The sequence below is a fragment of the Oxyura jamaicensis genome, chromosome 19 (assembly GCF_011077185.1).
Source record: "Oxyura jamaicensis isolate SHBP4307 breed ruddy duck chromosome 19, BPBGC_Ojam_1.0, whole genome shotgun sequence".
In the NCBI taxonomy this organism is placed as follows: Eukaryota; Metazoa; Chordata; class Aves; order Anseriformes; family Anatidae; genus Oxyura; species Oxyura jamaicensis.
The window spans coordinates 3,105,005-3,125,000 of record NC_048911.1 but is presented as its reverse complement, the minus strand read 5'-3'; the positions used below and the strand labels follow the sequence as shown (position 1 = coordinate 3,125,000).

The following is a 19,996-nucleotide window of genomic DNA, read 5'->3' as shown; positions in this document are numbered from 1 at the left end:
TCTCTCTCTCCTGGACGTGATAGCACTATATATATATCCTAGCTTCGCTGCTTGTGGGGAGGATTCATTTCTCAGACTGAGTTTGCTTCTCTGCCCCATGCCACCATTTGACCCATGAGCTCTTCACAACTCATCATTCAATTAACATGCCGGAATAATACCTGCAACCCTGCACAATTCATTTTGCCTAGAGGCTCCCTGAGGCTGCAATAGGAAATAACATTGCAATCAGCATTCCCTGTGCCCCCCATTCCAGCCAGGGGAGCTGCGATTTGAGGTGGAGGATAGCAGTGGTGAGTCCAGGTGGAGCAGCTCTGATCCTCGGCTGTGGCCATGCTGAGCCAGCAGCAGGATGTGCTGCCTGTATGAACTGTGTGCCCAACCCTAAATGCAGCCCCAGGTGGGGAAAAAAAGCTTTTTCATGCTGTTGTTGTGCGGTGTGGGAAGCAGCAAGCTTGCTCCAGTGAGCCTGCTTGTCAGCAATGGATTCGTTAGAGTTGTGGAAAATGCAAATGTGAGGTTTTTCCAAAGGGCTAAATGGCTTGAATGCCCCTGTGCCCATCGAAAAGCAAAAATAGCCAGCCTCCCGGGCTGGCGGTTAGCAGGGGAAATGGCAAGTGGAATGGAATTGATCGCTTGTGTTTTGACACTGGAAGATTCACTTGGTTTCTTGGTTTCCTCTGCCTTTTTTCTAATATTTCACCCAGTCAAATCTCCTCTTCTATATCCATCGCCACAGCACGCTGAACTCCCTGTGACCAGCAGGTAGTTCAGCACCGTTAGGCTGTGTTCAGACTGTCAGGCACCAACCCACAGACCTTATGCTCAGTGTTAACCATGGCTAGATTTATTGTCTTGCATCCTCTAGCCTTCTGTGTCATTTTTACTTTGCTAATAAACTCTAACAAGTACTCATATGTAAAATCCCTTCTCCTTTTTACACCAGGGTAAACAAATTACACTGCAGGTGCGGGGTCTGTAGGCTGAGGATTGCTGAGCACGAAAGGAAACACGAAATGTTTAATGCTGGTTTCAATGCTTGTGGTACTCCTGCATGTGCAGTCACGTTTCCTCTGTGCATCATCTGGCAAGATGCCTGGTCTAGAAATATAATGGCCTTTCGGGACATTATTTTTCATAAACTGCTGTTGCTGCTCTCTAGCAAATATCAAGGGTTATTTCAAAGGTATGTGTTTCTCTCTTGAAAATGAGAGGCTCGTATTAGAAAAACAAATTGTAACTGGCACAAAGACGTAGCAGTTGGTTATAATTACCCTGGTGCAAAACTACTCAGATTGGAGGGCGCTGGGTTTTCTTTTTATTTGAACCTTGACTAATGTACTTTGGATTTACTTCCACTGAAGCACATTTGCTAAAGGGAAGAGTGCAGCGATGAGAGGTGGGCACTGACTTTGTCTTCTCTGTCACATTGCAGTTAACCACGGTAGCGGAGAAGTCCAGAATCCTGCAGCTGGAGGAGGAGCTGAGCCTCAGGCGCAGCGAGGTGGATGAGCTCCGGCAGTGCCTGAGGAGCTCTCACCAGGCAGAGGCTCCCGAGCATCACCTCGGCTTGCAGTCAGAGGCTCTTCGGTTACGTGATCAGCTGCTGTCTGCCAACAAGGAGCACCAGAAGGAGAGCAGCCAGCTGAAGGAGAAGTACGAGAAGACACTAAAGAAGTACCAGCAGGAGATGGAGAAGCTGAAAGCCATCAATGAGAAGTATTCACAAGAAATCGTTGACCTAAAGCATAAGGTTCAGCAAGCCACTAACGAGAACATGGGGCTCATGGACAACTGGAAGTCCAAGCTGGACACGTTAGCTTCTGACCACCAGAAGTCTCTGGAGGACCTCAAAGCCACACTGAACACTGGCCCCGACACCCAGCACAAGGAGATCGTGGAACTGAAGGCAGTGGTGGAGAGTATAAAGATGGAGCACCAGCTTGAACTGGAGAACCTGAAAGCAAAGCATGACATTGAGACAGCTGTTCATATAAAGGAGAAAGAGAGCCTCAAATTGAAGTTGCAGGAGGCTGTGGAGGATGTGGAAAAAAGCAACAGCAACTGGAAAATGCAACTGGAAGCCAAAAGCAATCAGCACCTTCTTGAGCTCCAAGATATGAAGGACAAGTGTCGAGATGCGGAGCTGAGGGTGCATGAACTGGAGAAACTTCACAGTGAATATAAAGACCAGACACAAGCAATAGCTTTCTTGAAAGAGCAGATTTCTTTAGCTGAGAAGAAGATGTTGGACTATGAAACGCTGCAGAAAACAGAAGCCCAGAGCAAACAGGAGATCCACAGACTGCAGGAAAAAGTGCTTGTCTTAGAGAACAAGCTGCAGTCCATGGAAGCCCTGCATCCTTCTCAGCATGCAAATGTATGCTTTTCGGGTCACTTTGCTTATTTATCGCTGTTAATAACACTTCCTAGGGGTAGTGCTCAGATGCTGTCTTGTGCAACTTGCTGAGGCTTCTGTGCCTCAAAGTATTTGGATGTTTTTAATTTCTATTGGTAATGCTTTTTCTGCAGAGCATCTCCGTGCTGAGGGTTTCTTCCCTTTCTTGAAAGCCAGTACAGTGGCACGGGTGGAAAAGTGAGAGTCAAGAGAAGCAAGTGGGCCACATCTGGGTTTGAGGCTACATTAGTTCTGTGGCAGCAGAATAGGGCTGCCACGGTTTGGTAGAAGCAGGCTCATTCTGAGCAAGCAGCGTTCTTAGCTGGAAAAGCATCAGTTCTGCCATGTCTGTTGTCCTCCAAGGAGCTGCAGCAGCCTCGGTGTATTATCAAGCAAAGCCTTTTAGGGGTAGGTGGAGGACAGGGTGAAAGAAGAGGCATTGCCCATGCTGAGAGAATGCATGGCTTGCTCAGCACGTGGAGCATGATTTGAGAGCCTCAGATAGGGGGGCTGAGCCGATGGAAGGGGAGTGTGACCTCACAGCATGCTAAAGAGACAGAGAAAATGCTTCCTGTGAGGATTGTAGCGGAAATGTTGCTAGCAAGGGTCAGGGTGACACTAAGCCAGGGAAATAAAATACCTGATTGAATGAGAGTCCTGAGCCTCCCAGGGAAGGCTAGAATAAAAGCAGTAGTAATATAAAGAGGTCAGTTTCTTTTTTGTGACCTTTGTGTGGCTTTGAGTCTTTTTTTTTTTGGCTGTTTGCCATGGGATGTGATCCTGGCTTTGTGACGTGGCAGAGGGACACATGTTTGTTCATGGCTTGCTCACATCCTCTGCTCTAGAGTGAAGTGGGGAGATTGCCACTCCTGGCTCCAGACTGGACCCCACTTTGTGTTTGGCTTTTGCTTGAGAAATGAACTAAAAGACAAGCTGCAAGTTGGCTCCGTGGGGATGAGGAAAATTGAAAACAAGCCATGAAATGTGCATGATTTGAGAGTATTCATTTGGTGTCTGTCCCTGGGGATACAGTCTGTTCCATGTCGAGGTGTCAATGAAGTGAATATAATGCTTGTATTTAGTTTTCCAACATGAGCAGTCCCACTGAAATCAGTCGCACTGCGAGGCAGCAAAGTCAAGCCCATGAATTACTGCTGGCCAAGTCGGAGCCTCGTGCCTGCAAAGAGACGTGCTCAGCTGGCTGGGAGAGGAAAGCCTGAGGAAGGATCCACAGCATTAGTGGTGTTTCTGGGGTTGCTCAACATATTTCCTCTAGTAAAGAGAGTCATGAACAATAAGCACAGCTGTGGCCCTGGGAGAAGCGGGTTGTTATTACAAGGCATCACATATTATAGCCAAGAATTAAACAAGAATGAATGTAAAAGAAACTGGAGGCTTGTTCCAGAGCCATTTAAATAAATGAGAGGGCTCTGGGGGACTTTATTGGTGTTGGATTAGAACCAGGGAGTCTTGAAATAATTATTTTAAGTGTGTGTCAATTAAAATTGGGAAAGCATGGGAAGAAATGCATGGGTGAAAGCTTTTGAGTGTCACAGGGCAAATTCTATTTTAAAACATCTTAGCTAATTTAATGTGACTGTAGTATTAACTATCCAAATATTTTAAGCAAACAAATGTTGTGTGATTGAATGTGCCTTCTTTCCTTCAAGTGAGAGCCATAACTCTGGTTCCAAAGAGCAGTTAAATAACTTTCTGTACCAGAAGTACATCAGGAAGGGTATTTCTCCCCCCTTTGGGTGTGCTCCTGTTTCTGCTAAAGCCGTATCCTGCAGCACACACAAGCTCCTGGGGCCTGACCTCGGGGCTTTCAGCAGCGGTGGCCGCAGCAGCTGCTGGATGGGAACCATGTGCTCAGGCCCCAGAGAATGATGCTGGCCCTGAAGAAGTTTCAAGTGCTGAATTTTAGCCTCTGCGATGGGAAGTTTGGGTTTTAATCGCTGCTGTCAGCTGTTAGAAGACAAGGGCTGGTAGTTGCGTGGTGCCAAAATTGGGCAGGTACCAAGATTTCTTGCTGATAGCTTACCTGAATCTATCTTGAGATGAAAGCTGAAATCTAGGAAATGGATGTTAGGCAGTTGTGTGCAGCTGAATGGAGCTTTAGGGCAGAAACTTCAGGGAGAAGTTACCCTGATGGGGGCAGAGGTAAAGTCTCCTGGGACGGGTCAGATCTCCCGTGGGCTGGGGATTGTGCAGCGGCCGCCCTCTCTCCAGGGTGTTTGGGATTCCCTTGGGATCTCCTAGCTACTCGCACTGGCTCTGGAGAGATGTAGTGTGGGATTTTTGTGGGAAAAGAGGAGGAAATGAGAAGGGATGCAAACAACAGGATCCCCAACAGCCTGTGCTTCTGGTGGGTGACCGTGCAGGACTGATACCAATGTCCCTGAGAGCACACACACATCTTATTGCTGTCGTGGCTTAGTCCCCGTGGAGCCTGGGCATAGTTTGATGCCATTTGTCTTGCTTTCTCGTGGGACTGTCACTTTAGAGCAGGAAGGTGGGCAGTTTTTGTGCCCTTCCTGAGGTTTTCAACAACACTGAGTGAACGTCTGTGGGGTTTTTATTGGCATTATTAACGCTGCGGGCAGCGTGATTCTGTTGGCAGCCTTGTGGAGCTGAGCCTGTGAGCTTCACGTGCAGGGTACCTGCGGGTAGCGCTGTGTTACTCCAAGATGTCCACCTAACAAAGTGTATTTGCACCTGATGAAAAGAAAGATCTCTTCCATGTTCAGGGCTCACTGAGATGACAGTTGAGACGGAGATCCTCAAACATTGTTTTGGATGGGGGAACTTGCAGCACTGGTAACAGTGTGTGAACAGTCATCTTAAAGGGTGTGTTTGATGGAGAGGTGCTGGATTAGGAGACTAAAATACTAATATACCTGCACTGCTGGCTGAGTCGAGCTGCATTTGCAAGGCTGTGAGCTCTGAAGTCACACTTTATTGCAGTATGAGCAGAAGAGGTTGGGGAAAAGACACAATCCTCTATCTAGACCAGCATTTGCTTTTAATCAATATCATTCGTTATCTATTAGTTATTATCTTATCATTTTATTGCCGTTCTTACAACTTTGGATTCTTTAGAAACTGAGGAAATTCTTGCCTGAAAGGTCTCAAGATGAATGCTGAGGAGCACTTGCAGCCTTGGTTGGGCTGCATGTTGGCCGTCGTTACCCACAGGAGACTGGTCCATACCGGAGCAGCTCTTCCATCACTCTGGGCACATGGAAGCTGCACCCAGAGCTTACGGGGGAAGTCTGATCCCTTCTCCCTTAGGGGTAAATCTCGCTGCTGTGCTCAGTAAGTTCTTGTATGTGAGCACTCTCAGACAATAGCTGTTGACCTTCAGTAGTACCCAACTGTAGAAGCAACTCCACAAAAGTCTTTGTTTCCCACCAAGGGTGTAAAACATCCTAACACAGACACCAGGTAGACTTCTGCTTGGGTGGGGCTTTGTGGCTCTTGGTTTTGCTTTGAATCTTTGGGCTAAGGGCTGTTTTATCTTTCATGTCTTGTATTTATTTCAGATGATTGAAACTAATGACATTTCAGAAGAAAAGATAAGGATGAAGCAGACTATGGAAGGTATGACACTGGTCTTTTTGTCATGGAGCACCCTGTCCTAGGGACCTTTCCTCTGACTTTCTGCTACTGGGGGCACAGCTGTGTGAAAGGGGCGTAGGAAGTCATTTAATCTCCTGTTTTGCTGCATGGCATTTGTCATCTGCCTTCTAAACTGAGCAAATGTAGAGGTGGATGTTTGTTTTTGTTGCACCATAGAATATCCCGAGTTGGAAGAGACCCATAAGGATCATCAAGTCCAACTCCTGGCACTGCTAAGGTCTGCCCAAAATTTTAGACCATGTGATGAAGTGCACAGTCCAATTGCTTCTTCAGTTCAGACAGGCTTGGTGCAGTGACTACTTCACTGGGCAGCCTGTTCCAGTGTGCAACCACCCTCTTGGTGAAGAACCACTTCCTGGAGTCCAGCAGTATAAAACATATATCATAGAACATATATGTCGACATATCAGTGATTCAATTCCAGACATCCACCATGTAGGTGGTGCAGGTTGGAGACAGATCTGGGGAAATGGGCACACTCCGTCCCATCAGGGATTTTACAGCAGGTAAAATGCATTCACCAAATGTAATTTGTATCTACCATTAGCAGTACTCTCCTAGAAACTTTTATTACGCTTACTAAAGCTCACTACAAATCAAATCCATCTTTTGAATAAAGCCCGAAGCTGATGCACTAAGGAAAATTGTATAACGTAGCTTTGAAATTGAATTGCGTTCAGGCTCCCTCACAAAGCTGTAACCCCTAATCTGAGCAACAGCAAGCCTGGCAAGGTTACAGCTGCGTGGCCCCGGCGGTCTCTGTACCCTCACTCTTGGGAGTGATGTGCTGCCACATTGCTGTGGGTGGCTTGGGTCTGGTCCTCTGTGGAGGGTTTGGGGCTGATGTGAGGTGCTCCCAGGTCATGTCTGAGGGTCCCGTTCATTCCCAGGGGACTCATGTTTTCCTTATTCTCTATTTCCTTAGGATTGCTTTTTGTAGAAAAACTTTACCAGCGTAGATCACGAAGGTGATCTTAAACCACTAACTTGTCGCTTCTCTTTTCAAACGTGACATGGTGTCATAGCTTTCTCTCAGTTATGCACCTCTAAGGAGTCCATTCTCTGCACAGCCCTTTTCTGAAGTCCTGCTAAGGATGTAGCTTGCTATATATTAGTGTCACATCACTGGTTTTGCAGGTACAGGATGATGTATATGTTGTACCAAATTGTATGCTGGTTGACAAGGGTTTTATGTCTCACGAGGGCAGAATGTAACCAGGTCCATCAGCCACCGCTCTTATAATGCCTGCTCAGTTCATGCTCATGTGGCCTCACGCTGAATGAACTACGTACAGGATGTACTTAAAAAGACTTGAGCCTTAAAAGCATCATGCTTCAAATCCACACCTGAGGGTGGAAATATTGTTCCAGATTTAAAATAAAAATAAAATCTTTTGAAACAGTGTCTGCCTTCCAGTGCAGTAGGTAACACACAAGGAAATGTGCTGAAAGGTTTTTTGTTATTTTTTTTTCCTGGGTGTGTTTTTATTAAAATTACATTCTTACTTATTTTTTCCCCATTGTGTTTGCCTTCTTAAACCTGTCCAATACAGCCTCCTAGCTGTGTATCCTGTCTGCTAACTCCTGGATAGGGTGAGGCAGTGAGCAGTGCCCCTGTCTGGCACTGTGCTCCCTGACCTGTACCCCACGCTCCATGCCTTCCTGATTTGCACAAAGCATTTTCCAGGCTCCTAATCTGTCTTTTTCTTCTTTTCATTCGCTTAAAGACCTCCAAGACAAGCTGAGTAAACGAGACAAGGAGGTGTCATCGCTGGTGTCCCAGACTGAAACCCTAAGGGCCCAAGTAAGTGGTAAGTTTCCCTAATCCAGTGCTGGCGGGAACAATGCGTTTCTCTGCTCATCCTTTGTACTTGTGTTAATAAGGGCCCAGGTGCTCAAACAGGCAGGTGTAAGACCTGACACTGCCTGCCTGTTAGTGGACATCGTTGCTAAGAATTTGTTCAGGGATTTCAGTCCACGAAGAGAACAAATCCAGCAGATGACACTAGTATCAAGTGAGGAGGGGTTTGGGCTCACTGAATGTCAGAAGATGAAAGAAATGGAGCTGGGTGTGTTGTCTCTGAGACCTCCTCTTAAGCAGGGCTGGATCCAGAGCTCACCAGACCTGTGTTTTTAGCAGTGGTGATTGGGACAGGCAGAAAGTAGAAACGTGAGTAAAGAAGTAAGCAATCTTTCTTCCTCCCTATATCCTCGTCTTCTCTTAGCTCTGGAAAATAAATGCAAAATTGCAGAAAAGAAGGCAGATTCAGTGTTAAAAGAAAAGAAGAGGCTGGAAGGTGAGCTGGAAGCCTTGACCAAGAAAACACACGATGCTTCAGGGCAGCTGGTCGTGATTAGCCAGGAGCTGCTCAAGAAGGAAAGGTCAGTGTGCGGGCCTGAGGGACAAGAGCTGGTGATGGTGGGTGGGTGCATGTCTTCAGAGTCCTGTAACTCACCCCCAAAAGAAATCTCCAGGTTGAATTGCTGAAATCCAGCCCCTAGGTTTCCTGTTCATGAGGGAATTCGGTTAAAAGCAGGGTCTTTGGTTACTGGAGAGATTGCCCTTTCACCGCTCATCAGGAGCGGCAAGACGCAGCTCAGTGTCCACGTGGGTGCTGAATATCATCATCTACCAGTCAGTTGAGCTGGCTGCTGCCCCGCTGTGAAACGTGGTGCCTGTGGGGGTCCCAGACTCTGCAAAGCTGGCACAAAGAGGGGGAGAAGAGATCTGAAACCCCTGTAGTAGTGGGAGTTGGGATGGGTTTGCTGGCTTGTCTTTCATGGTGTGCTTGTAGCAAAGGTGAGAGGGAGCCTTGCAGGACTCCAGTGCCAGTGGTGTGCAGCCTGTGGAGATGTCTTCACCTCTTTCTGCTTCTTCCAGGAGCCTGAATGAGCTGAGAGCACTCTTACTGGAGGCAAACCGGCACTCGCCAGGGCCAGAGCGGGACCTGAGCCGGGAGGTGCACAAAGCTGAGTGGCGGCTGAAGGAGCAGAAGCTCAAAGATGACATCAAAGGGCTGCGAGAGAAACTGGTCGTGCTGGTGAGAGCTTTGGCCAGGGGTTTGGAGGGGTTCTGTGTTGTTCTGGGAGGATTTTAGCACTTTACCTTTACTCCAGTTTATGAGGCTTGCTGTCATTACTAGTGAGCTTCTGATGGGAACTTCCATGACTCCCTGTGAGCTGTGGCCTGGCCTAGCAGCACCTCATTAGGCAATGAAATGTCCATCTGTCCTCCACTGTTTCCCTGTTCCCACAGACTTTAGATCTGTGGCTAAACAGGGATAAAATTTTGGGCAGAAATTGAAAGCCAGTCAGTTTCCCCCATATTGCTTTTTCCTAGATCAGAAGATGCATAAAACGTCCTCTAATTCCAGCGTACTTCAGTGGCCTCCTGTGGTTGAAACGTGAATAATTTGTGTGAACTCCTGGGAATAAATTTAAGCTTCTGCTGGTTGCACTTGATATGATTGCCTTTAGAGTTGTGCTCTGACCCCATCTACTGTTGAAATCAAAACATGGTTATATTAGTTACTGCGGATTTGTGCTGTTTTGTTTCTGTGGCTATGGTGTTTTTTTTTTTTTTTTTTTTTTTTTTTTTAATTGTGTTTTTTTTTTTTATCTAAAGCTTTTTTCTCATTATTTTATAAGGACAAGGAAAAATCAGTAACGGATCAGAGGCGATACTCCCTGATCGACCCCTCCTCGGAGTCAGAAGTGATCCGGCTGCAGCACCGGCTGGTCAGCACGGAGGATGTGCTGCGCAACGCGCTGGAGCAGGGCCACCAGATGGAGAAGCTCATGGAAGCGATGAGGCTTTCCTCGGAGAAAACACAGGTAGAGCACTTGTTTCCCAGGTCACTCAGCACTCGGCAGTCATCTATCCTGAGCAGTCCCCTGGGATCCCTCCCTGTGCTGTGGGAGGTGATCTAGTCAGCTGTCTTTTTTTTTTTTCCTTTGCCTAGAAGCAGCCTGGCAAGATTTTCTTCTCTCAGATGTTTAAAACTAACAAAAGCCTTGCTAGCTGGTAATTACAGATCCTTTTGTGCTCTGTAAGAATGGCCGCTAAAAGTGGTGTTTTGAGGAAGGTTGCAGTGTGAGTAACTGTTCTGTGTACAGTGATGTGGTGGCTGCACGCCTCTGCACTACAGGCACGGATCTCCTGAAGGATTTTGGGGAGAATCAAATTCACCCAGACAGGACTGCATTTCCTTGCCCATGAACAATCGTAGAAAGTTTACATACAGGTTTTGCCATCTCTCTTTGAGAGAGGTAAATGGTCTAAATGGTCTTTGAGATGCTCTGTAATTGTTTCCAAACATCTGTCTGAAGAGAGAAATATTTATTATTTTGGATTTCAAAACAAAATAAATTGCAAGCCGTCATTAGGAAAATTTCTTAAGTGTCCTTGTTCTTCCTATACTGTCCTTAACTTCCGTACTATAAGTGTTCTGAAGGACACTATGAAGAACACTTATAGTACGGAAGTTAAGCATTTCTGCCATATCTGTTCTTTGAGAGGATTGTCTTGCAGTCCTTAAGCACAAACTTTAGAGGTGACTCTGGGAACGTTTTCCATTTCTTTTATGAGCTCCTGGAGGCATCCGTATCTGATCTAAGTTTGCTGCTGTACCATTAATGTTCCTGTTCAAGTCACTCTTCTCTTCCTGACTTACTCGAGTCTCCCCTTGCTTCTGAGAAAAGCAAAACTGCTTCTGTTGTTGTCTTGCATCCTTCTTTGTGAAAATGAAGGCTGCAAATAAACTGACTCTTCATGTTTGGCCTCTTCTATCCCGTACCTGTGGTGTCTAAGCCCTGACTGATTCCTCCTGTGAAGTGACCTGCCCCTCGTGCCAAGCTTTTAGCTTTGTGTCCTTTTTTTCTCTTCCAGTTGTATTTTCTCTTGTCTGCAATCAGGTCATGGCCCTCAGAGGCCGGATACAGAGTGCTCCTCTGATACTTTCTCACATAAATTCTGAGCTGGAAAACTTTCTTGTGCAGTAATGAGCTACAATTCGGGCGGACACCTTGGAATAGTGCAGAACAAGCCAGTAGACAAGGAGAATGGGCAGAGATTGTTTTACCCAGCACAGGTGGGAGTTGTGGGGGGTAACCTTGGGGTATCATGCCTCCTCTTCTCTCACCATCTTCTGTACAGTTAGCAGGCTCTCCAAACAGCTGTTTGCATGGAGGAGAGCACAAGGTAAAAGCTGCAGCCCTGAAAGCTCTGCCGTCTCAGCTGAGCATCAGACTGCTGCAGCCGATCTGTTTATATCCCGCGGTGCAGCAGCCGTCTGCCAGCACCAGACAGGACAGCTGTAGTCGTGATGACAAGTTTGTGGCAGTCCAAGACACACTATAATCCTGTCAGTACCCCAGAGTTACTTTAGCTTCTCCTGTAATTGCTGTGTGTCAAATGAAAATGCATCGTGACAACCTCATCTGTTGTAAGCTGTGGGAGGGGCGGGAGAAGTTGTTCTCTGTTTGCTTTAATGCTGAGTCCCTTGAGAACAGGAAATCCTCCTGTTCGCATTCCTGTCTCCAGAGGTGTTGCAGGTGGTAATTATTTTTTCCCCAGCTGTAGAAAATAACTAATCTTAAATAAAAGTGAATTGGAATGGACCTTATGAGGTCAGCTAATCTATCCCCGGTATTACTTTGATACTTTCATGCTGAAGAAATCCCGGAGATACGACAAGATAGTATTATGCTTTCAACTACAAACTGCGGTATCAAGAGACAGAGAGGGGATTATTGAGGGAAGTTAAGCTTCGAACTTCTATTGATGTCAGATTTTTAAAGTGTCTAAGTTACAAGGAAGTCTGGATCAAAGCTCTCTGGTTTCAGTATGATGTCTGTTCATCCTTTCCCCTATAAAAGGGAGTTGTTAACCAGGGGCCTTTGGGCTGAGCCTGGGGATGTTGCTGGCCTAAAGAGATCGTGGCACAATGGTTTGGGAACTGGTGTTTCTTCTCTAGAAGCCACATCTCTGCTCTAACCCATTCTGCACTACCTTCTGACCCCCTGTCTCTTCTCTGCCAGCAGCAGCTGTTGCCCAGGGATCTGACTTGGCATTGCTCTCCCTTTGTCTGCAAAGCCTTCACAGCGTGCTCAAGGAGGAAATCTCTAATTACCACAAGCTGCTGCTGCTCTCCCTTTGCAGGCTTAGTCAGCCACTGCTCTGCAGCCCTTGATGTGCATAGCTGGCCTTGCTATTAGACAAGGAGGTGCAGGAGCTGAGGGAGCATAATGGCACTGTATGTCTTCGTCTCATTGTCAGCTAATTGCTGCCTTGCTGTTTCTATGTCTGCAGCTGCAAAGTATTTGTCCTGTAATAGAGGAAGAGGCTCTTTCTGTTCTCCATGTCTTGGGAGACCCTGATCTTGCAGCTTTGCAGGAAATGACAAGGATTTGGCACTCAGACCTTTTTCTGAGAGAACTTGTAGTGATTGTGCAGGGAGCTTTTTTATTTAATTTGAAGCAAATTACACCACTTTGTGTTCATTATCGTGATCATGTACTGAGACCAAATTTCAAACCTGTTTCCTGGCACCTGAAAGCTGCTCAGTGTGCAGACTGGGTGTGCTGCAGGCAAGGTCGGATATATTGCCTTGCACGAGGCCTGTATTTCCCCCTGGCCACGGGTGCAGTACCCCAGGGCTGTGACCAGTGGCGTCATTCTTGCCATCCATCCAGGCAAGCAGTGCAGGCTCAGTTTGCCTCTGTCTGGTTTTCCTGCCCAAGCTAACCATCAGTTCTGTAGAACTGATTATGCACCTTCGTGGCCAAAGCAAGAACAGTAGGTGGGACTCTTCTGTGATGGGTTTTAAAATATGATGGGTTTTAAACCTTGCAGTCTTGTCTCCCTGTAACTTCTGGTTTTGCTGTCACCAGCAATTCACCAGCTGTGAATCTGATTACTGAGACCCAAGCAACTGACATCTGGCATGCTATGTCTTCAAGCTGCAGCTTTCTTCCCTTGTTTGTGCTGGTTGTGCTGTCATTTTGAAGCTGAAGGGCTCCGTATTATCCCTGCTAAAGAAACATTATAAATGTTTAAAGTTCTTGTGCTTTCTAAAGATAGAACAGCTTGTCCTGGCTGCCAGACTCATCCCCAGAGATGGGAAACGGGGAATGGCAAACGTCCTTTTTGCTGCTGTGATGTTCCCTGTGCTGTGTTCTGCAGCTAACGCTGCCCTTGGCTGATGGTTTGTTTACCAGGATTTAAGAGTCAGAAGTGAAGAGCCGCTCTGTGTCCATGTAGGAACGCGGGGGATATTTTATAGCTGGGAAGGACACAGTCCCCCACGTGGGGATTGGGCCAGGATGCAGAGATCAGGAAATTTCTTGCCAAAATTGATGTGGGATTTTTGCATTCCTCTTTCCTTGCATCGAGTGGCCGCTGAGTGTTGGACTGCTAAGGGAGGAGAAGGCGGTCTTGCCAGACCTCAGCCCTCGTAGGCAAACACTCGGCTCTGTCTCTCTTCACTAAATATTGTCTGTTCTCTATTGCAGCCTGTTGGAAATTCTGGGTCTGCTAATGGGATTCACCAGCAGGATAAATCCCACAAACAAGAGGTAAGCTATAAGTGGAACACTGTTTAAAACTGTGACTGTTCAATGTGATTTCTTGCCTGCTGTTCTGGGGACAGCGCTTGAATGGAGGCAGGCTTGCCAGCAAAGCTTGACCATGTCATTTCCAGTGAAAGCATGGGGCTTTGCACAACCCTGGTTCCCAAGTGTGGTGGGAACATCTTCTTAGTGCTAAAACTATTCAAAGTCATCAGGAAGATGCTGGTGAGAAGCACACTGAGGGGACAGTAGGCACTTGCTCTAGGGGAAAGCAGTTAGAAGGGAGTTTCTCTTCCGTCCCCTGGGTCAGTGCCTGTATGATGACTCCTGTTGGGATCAGCTAGGACATGCCCTTTACGTGCCACCCTTTGTGTGGGTGGCATTGCTGGGACATGCCCTGCTGGTGTCCCCTGTTCTTTATGATGCAGGCACAGTCTGTAGCCTCAAGCTTCATGTCCTTACAAGCAGGATGGCCAGCCTGAGGAAGAGGCAGTGTGGCCTACTGGGCAGTGCAGTGGGTCAGGGCAGGGTGAGCCTGAATTCTCTACTCATGGCTGTGTCTCTACTCCAGTTCTGTGGCTTAGTTTCCCCTTCTGTAAAAAGACCTCCATGCTTCCCCTCATTTCACTAACTAGGTCTCTTTTCTTCCAGGAGAAGCTCTGATAGAGAAGAGGTGGAGAGGATCATTTCATGCCAGTATCAGCTCCTGTGCACAGTGAGGAAAACCAATACCACATCTGGCTTTAGCACCTCCAAAAGACTAGACACAGTATTTTCACTTTAAAGCAGGACAATGTTTATAATGTACTAACTGATGTAATCAGGACAATCCTGGAGTTCAGTTTTCCAAGACAGCCATTGTTCCAGGAGGAAGCAGAAAGATCTCTCTGGGTTTGGTTTCTTACCTGTATTGATTTTGACTGTGGAATTTGTATTGTTTGAGCTGCCCTTGCCCCACTGTCTGACGTGATCTGGGTCACAGCTGCCCCCGATGGCAGCTGAAGTGTCAGTGAGTCGCTGTAACCCCACAGGAACTGCAAAGGGATCTGCTTGTGGTGTTAAGCTCCAAAGCACGTGCCCAGAGGCAGCATGCTTCCCCCATGGTCTGTCCCTTCCCTTCCACCCACCCCGGTGTCTTGAAGACCTGCACAAGTGAGTGAAACCTGCTGGGCTGACTGTTCACACCGGTACGCGTAGGCTGAGGAGGACAGGGTGTGGGGAAGCATCTCCTTCCTCGCCTGGCAGAAGACATCTGGTTCTGGAGCACGGAGGCTTCACTTAGTACTTGTATCATAGCATGTCATGGGAAATAATCTGGTTTTAGAGGGTTATTTATTTCATTTCTCACCCACTGCTGTGTGGGTAAGGAGCTGTGGTGGCTCTGAGATGAGGGGCAGGCACACCTCGCTCACTTTTGGTTGGTCTCTCCCTGCAGGGAGTTCACTGGGCAGGCCTGACAGTATCCTGAGCCGCAGCCGGGCTGCCTGGCGTGGTCTTCCTGCTTCACGTTCATCTTACTTGGGCTTTCTTGGGACTTCTGAGCACCAGGCTCCACAGCCAGCCACATCCCAGCGTCACCGGCCTGAGGGCTCCCTGCTGGCTGCCCTCAGTGTGGGACACATGCCTTGAGGAGGTGGTTCCCTCCCTGCCTGTTTAATTTAACAGCTAACTGGGGGGTTGCCTGCCCTTGAATTTGGTATAGTGTCTGTCCCCTACTGCTGGGAATGCAGGAGGCTGAGGTGCTGCTGTGAGCGTTCATGCAGGCTGTCTATATCTGAGGGGTACAGAAATGCTGTGTGTGACATGAATACGAGCAATTGGAGCAGAAGGAATCCAAGTCAGGAGCCCGCACAGCTCTCGTGTCTGTGCAGGGCAGTGCAGGCCCAGGCAAGCACCCACATTTGTGGTTGGGACCCTGAGCGTGCAGGTGGGCGCTGCCGTCTCCTTGTGCCGTGATGGTGGGTACCAGATGGCTCACGAAGGAAACGTGGGGTTTGTTTGGTCTTGTTCCTTCTTCTGGAGGCTTTTCTCCTCTCTGCATCTTTGCACCACAGTTCCTGGGGATGTTAGGATGGAGTAAGAGGAGAATACACTCAAAGCTGTGAAACAGCATCCTATGAAAGAGTCCAGTTCAGCTTCACTGTTGAGTACTACAGGGAAAAATAATAGCAATATTTTTCCAGGCTTCCCTTAGTGCCTGACTCCTCCAGTTGTCAGAAACTCTTCTGTTATGAGGGGACATCTGTGAATGAGAAGAAGAGAGGAGAGGCCACTGAGAGGAGATCTGAGCCAGGCCACAGGCAGACGAACACCACAGCATGTCAGCTTCATTTCTTCTTGCCCTGATTTCCTATGAAACTGTGCCACTGCTTAGTGGGTTGCCAGGCTGCATCCAGGCCGCGATACAGTGCTGGGTCCTGCTCACTCGCTGCAGGACTGATGAGCTTTTCCCCCCACTCAAAGGGAGTAAGAGAGAGGGAGGTGACTTCAGGGGAGTAAAGCGGGTCAGAAACACGGCTTACATCTGGCTTGTGGCAGGGGGAGGAAGGACGTGGGATCTAATTGGCTGGAAATGGTTCAAGTGGGATCCCATCCTGCCTTGTAGAAGTGTTTAATCAGTTCTTACTAATCACCAGGAAGATTACCACCAATCCGCCTAGCACTGGGACGTTTCAGGGGATCAAAATCCTTCTGGTTGGTGTATTCAACTCCATCGCTTCAGAAAATCCCAGAGGGAGCATTCCTTGTTACAGCTCACAATAGCGAACACCTCAGCAGGAGCTGCTGTCTTTCAGAATTTAGGGTTGGTGTTTCCCAAAGTTCTCTTGTTGGCTGAATGGCCCTGAAGTCACTGCCACAGCTCCCGCTGGCAGCAGAGCGGGGACAGCGCTGGGTGCTCCTCGCCGTGCCACCTATCTCCAAGCCCAGGCCTTCCCGGGCACCTACGGGTGGGAGAGCCCCTTCTGTTCCATAACTTATTTTCCACTTCTCTTGATGAACCCTTGGCTCCACACAGGGCAGGATCCCCCAGGAGTGGTTCTGGGGAGCATGCATGTGGCTCCACGAAGGAGTTCCCGAGACAGCACTGGTTCAGGCTGGGGGAGAAGCTGGCTCCTGCCTCCCCCCAAGGGCTGTCCCCCCTGAGCGGCTCAGTCCCACGGCTCCTCCTGGTCAGCTCGGGTGAGGCTGCAGGACAGCAGCAGATGGGTCAGAGCAGGTTTAAAGTTCACGCTGTCGGTCTTCTCCGGCTGTATAACTGTGCTGTTCCCTACGGCTCAGCCAGGAGCTGATGGCACTTCTCAGCAGAGGCTGTGCCAAAACGGGCAGCGGGGTGGAGCTGGGTCCCTTGTGTCCGCACCCCCCTTGAGGTGCAGGTCCATGGGAGCTGCTCCCCAGGCACAGGACGCGTTATCGCACAGTCTGGGCTTCAGCTCACGCTGTGAGGTGGCCAGGAGGGGGCTGGCCACCAGCCATGTCCTCCCTCACCAAAAGGCTTCCCAAGGGCACCTGCCTCCAGTGGCCGCTCTGCAGAGGTTGTCAGAGACCAAACTCGGGACAAACTCGGAAAGGACAAGGAGATTCCCCGGCTCCTCTATTTATTTGTAAGTTTAATTGCTATTTTTGCCTATTTGTGGTGGTGTATAAAGTATTTCTCAATATTTGGTCTTACTGGCTTCGTTCTTTGGGGGAGGTTTCCAAGGGCATTGCAGCGTTGATGCACCCATCTCTTGTTGGTCAGGGACTGGTTCCTGTTTGTGCCTTTACTCCCCCTTCGGCTTCAGCCCCGCTCTTGTCTCCATCCCCAAGAGCCGGCAGGGGGCTGCGTCCCCCCAGCACGGGGCAGGGTGCAGAGCAGGAGCTCGCCCCACACCCGCCAGGCTCCTTGGCTCGCTACCACTACGGTTAGTGATGGATTTCTGCTGAAGGCTGAGAAATTCAGGTATCTCATGGCTCCGTGCTGGGCAGGAAAATGTCCTGCTCCATCTTTAGTCATTTCTTCTCTAACCCTCTTGACCAAAGGGTAAAAAAAAAAAAGTCTTGGTTGGTGAGTTCAGCTTTATTCCTCCTGCAGCAGCTGGAGACCTGGAGCAAGGGGCAGTACGGTGCTGCTGCCCTCCTGCGCTGTGGGGTGAAGGCACCAGCCCAAGCTTTACGGCTCTTGCCTACCCCAGTGGTTCCTCTGGCTTGCAGAAGAGGTGCATGAGGGTTTCAATAAAACACAATAATGCAAATGACACTGTAAACGTCTTAACAAAAATTCCAGTACTCTGTCGTTTGGCAGCTTTAGCAGCTCAACACTATCTTGTAGGGAATTATTAACACACTAAGATCCTATAGGCCTCATGTAAGTTACCAGAATAAAGGTGATACTAGATGTATAAATGGATGATAACCTTTTACCCGTACAGTATGTATTACAATTTTGTAGCTTAGTCATTTTTTGGCTATCAGATTTTGTTAGTATGATAAAAAAAAAAAAAGACAAAAAACAGGTTTGACTGCTAATGTCTATTTTGTTATGATTCATTTTATTTCTTCCTCTGTACAAAAGCTGTACAAATCTTGGTCTGTGTAACTACTCCAGATATGTATTCATGTACCATCACCCCTGTCCTGGCTTGCTGGTGTGGTGAGCTCATTACTAAACAATAAAATCTGTGGCTGAAGTCAGGCACCTGCTGCTCTCCCTCCCCTGGGATGAGATGAGGTGGGCATGGGCACATGGTGCTGACCCTGCTCCCCGAGCCCCAGGTAAGGACCAGACCCCACCTCTCCCTCACCTGGCGCCTCTCCTGGCCCCGTGGTCAGGTGTCTTTGAGCTGTGGGGCGCTGGGAAACAAAGGCAAAGCTGCAGAGGTTCAGGCATTTCTTTGCTAAAGGAAAAGAGGAGGCTGGAGGAGGCTGCGCGAGGAGCATCGGGCATGGTCCTGGCATGAAGCTAGGGCTTTGCTCCGGGGCTGGGTGCTCTTCTCATGCTCTTTCCTGGGTGAGCCCTTGGCTGCTGTTGAGCCAGGGCTTGACTCGACAGCACCCCAGACAGCAAGGAAATGTCTGTGTGCTTCTCCCGCGTTTCCACGCTTCCCTGGGCTGTAGGCACACGGATGAACGTTTGCACCAAGGCAGGGGTTTCCCAGTACAGCAGCTGTCGTGTGACTTAAGAGGAAAAGCACCAGGAAGCTTTAGGCTGTTCCTGAACCGGGGCTGAGGCCCTGTGCTGATCCCAGGACAAGGCCCCAAGAAAACTGTACCCACCAGGCAATGAAACCACACCACCGGGCAGCGTTATCCCAGGCAGGGCCGTAAATGGGCTGTAAGATAAGGGCTGGGGTGCTTTGCTGCTTAGTTCTGGGGGGCTTTCAAAGCAACCTGGGGCTTTCTGCTGTTTCACCAGCACCCTCCCCCTGTGCATTGCAAGGTGCTGGGGTCTGCTATGATAGCTGGACAAGAGCAGCGGGACCCTCAGTCACTGCATTGCTCATTTTGGGACCAGGGAGCACCGGCTGTGTCCTTCAATGGCCTCCACTGGTTGGAAGGAGGATAATTCATTTGAGCTCAGCCTGGGAGAAATCTTTGGGCAGAGGGAGGCTGGTGCCAGAGCTTCTGGCCCCTGAACCACTGGGTCACCCTCCCCCCGGGGGTATTTTCCACGTGCTTTTCTTCCCCAGTGTTGCTCCTCACTGGTACCAGAGCCTAAAATGCTGCAGCAGCCCGGGAGGGTGGGCACCGAGGCCTGTGTGGTATGGGAAATCCTGCTTCCAGCTCTCGTTGAGCACCGCCGTGCGTGCTTGGGTGCCCGAGCCCTGGTGTCTCACAGAGGTAACGCTGCAGCGCACGCCTTTGTTTGCAGACATAACGTTTCCGTGCCGTTAATCGTTCGGTGAAGATTAATAAAACATGAAGTTTAAAGATGCCTAAATCGCAGTGGGGGAGCTGGTAATCTCTGCCAACAATAATATTTGCACTTTGTTTTCATCCTAACGTGGAGCCGTGGAGCGGAGCGCGGGCCGGGAGCGGCAGCGCCGGGAGCATGCGGAGGGACCCAGGCATGGGGGCGGCAATGTGGGTGCAGCCCCGGGCTGGGATGGGGAGGGAAGGGGAGGTGGCTCTGCATGGGCACCCCACCCCAAATCCTGCAGGAGCTGCCACCCCAGGGCATATCCCTGTGGGGTGTCCTCTCTGGAAAGAGCAGATGAGCCAGGTCTGAGGGGGCAGCGGGTCCAACAGACCCTCAAAGGCCCAATTCTGCACCTTCCTTCCAGAAATTGCCTTTGCAGGGGCTGCCTGTGCCCTCTCCTCGCTGCCACCAAAATGCCAGAGCCCCGTGCTGAATCTGGGACCAGGAACCTGCTTTGTCCATCATGAAGGTATTTCTTCCCCATCTCACTG

The 19,996-nt window shown here is 49.0% G+C and overlaps 1 protein-coding gene across 3 annotated transcripts in view; it reads left to right on the top strand.

Moving 5' to 3' along the window:
* The window catches only part of CLIP2 (CAP-Gly domain containing linker protein 2), an 81,120-nt gene extending 62,844 nt beyond the window's left edge, over positions 1 to 18,276 (top strand). For all 3 annotated transcript variants that reach the window (XM_035343397.1, XM_035343394.1, XM_035343395.1), the window contains 8 exons: positions 1,436 to 2,380; positions 5,944 to 6,001; positions 7,768 to 7,851; positions 8,266 to 8,422; positions 8,922 to 9,081; positions 9,689 to 9,874; positions 13,553 to 13,615; positions 14,261 to 18,276. In XM_035343397.1, coding sequence (XP_035199288.1) covers positions 1,436 to 2,380; positions 5,944 to 6,001; positions 7,768 to 7,851; positions 8,266 to 8,422; positions 8,922 to 9,081; positions 9,689 to 9,874; positions 13,553 to 13,615; positions 14,261 to 14,272 — 1,665 coding nt within the window. In that variant the 3' untranslated portion in view covers positions 14,273 to 18,276. The remainder of the gene's footprint in view (positions 1 to 1,435; positions 2,381 to 5,943; positions 6,002 to 7,767; positions 7,852 to 8,265; positions 8,423 to 8,921; positions 9,082 to 9,688; positions 9,875 to 13,552; positions 13,616 to 14,260) is intronic.
* Positions 18,277 to 19,996: the final 1,720 nt, after the last annotated feature.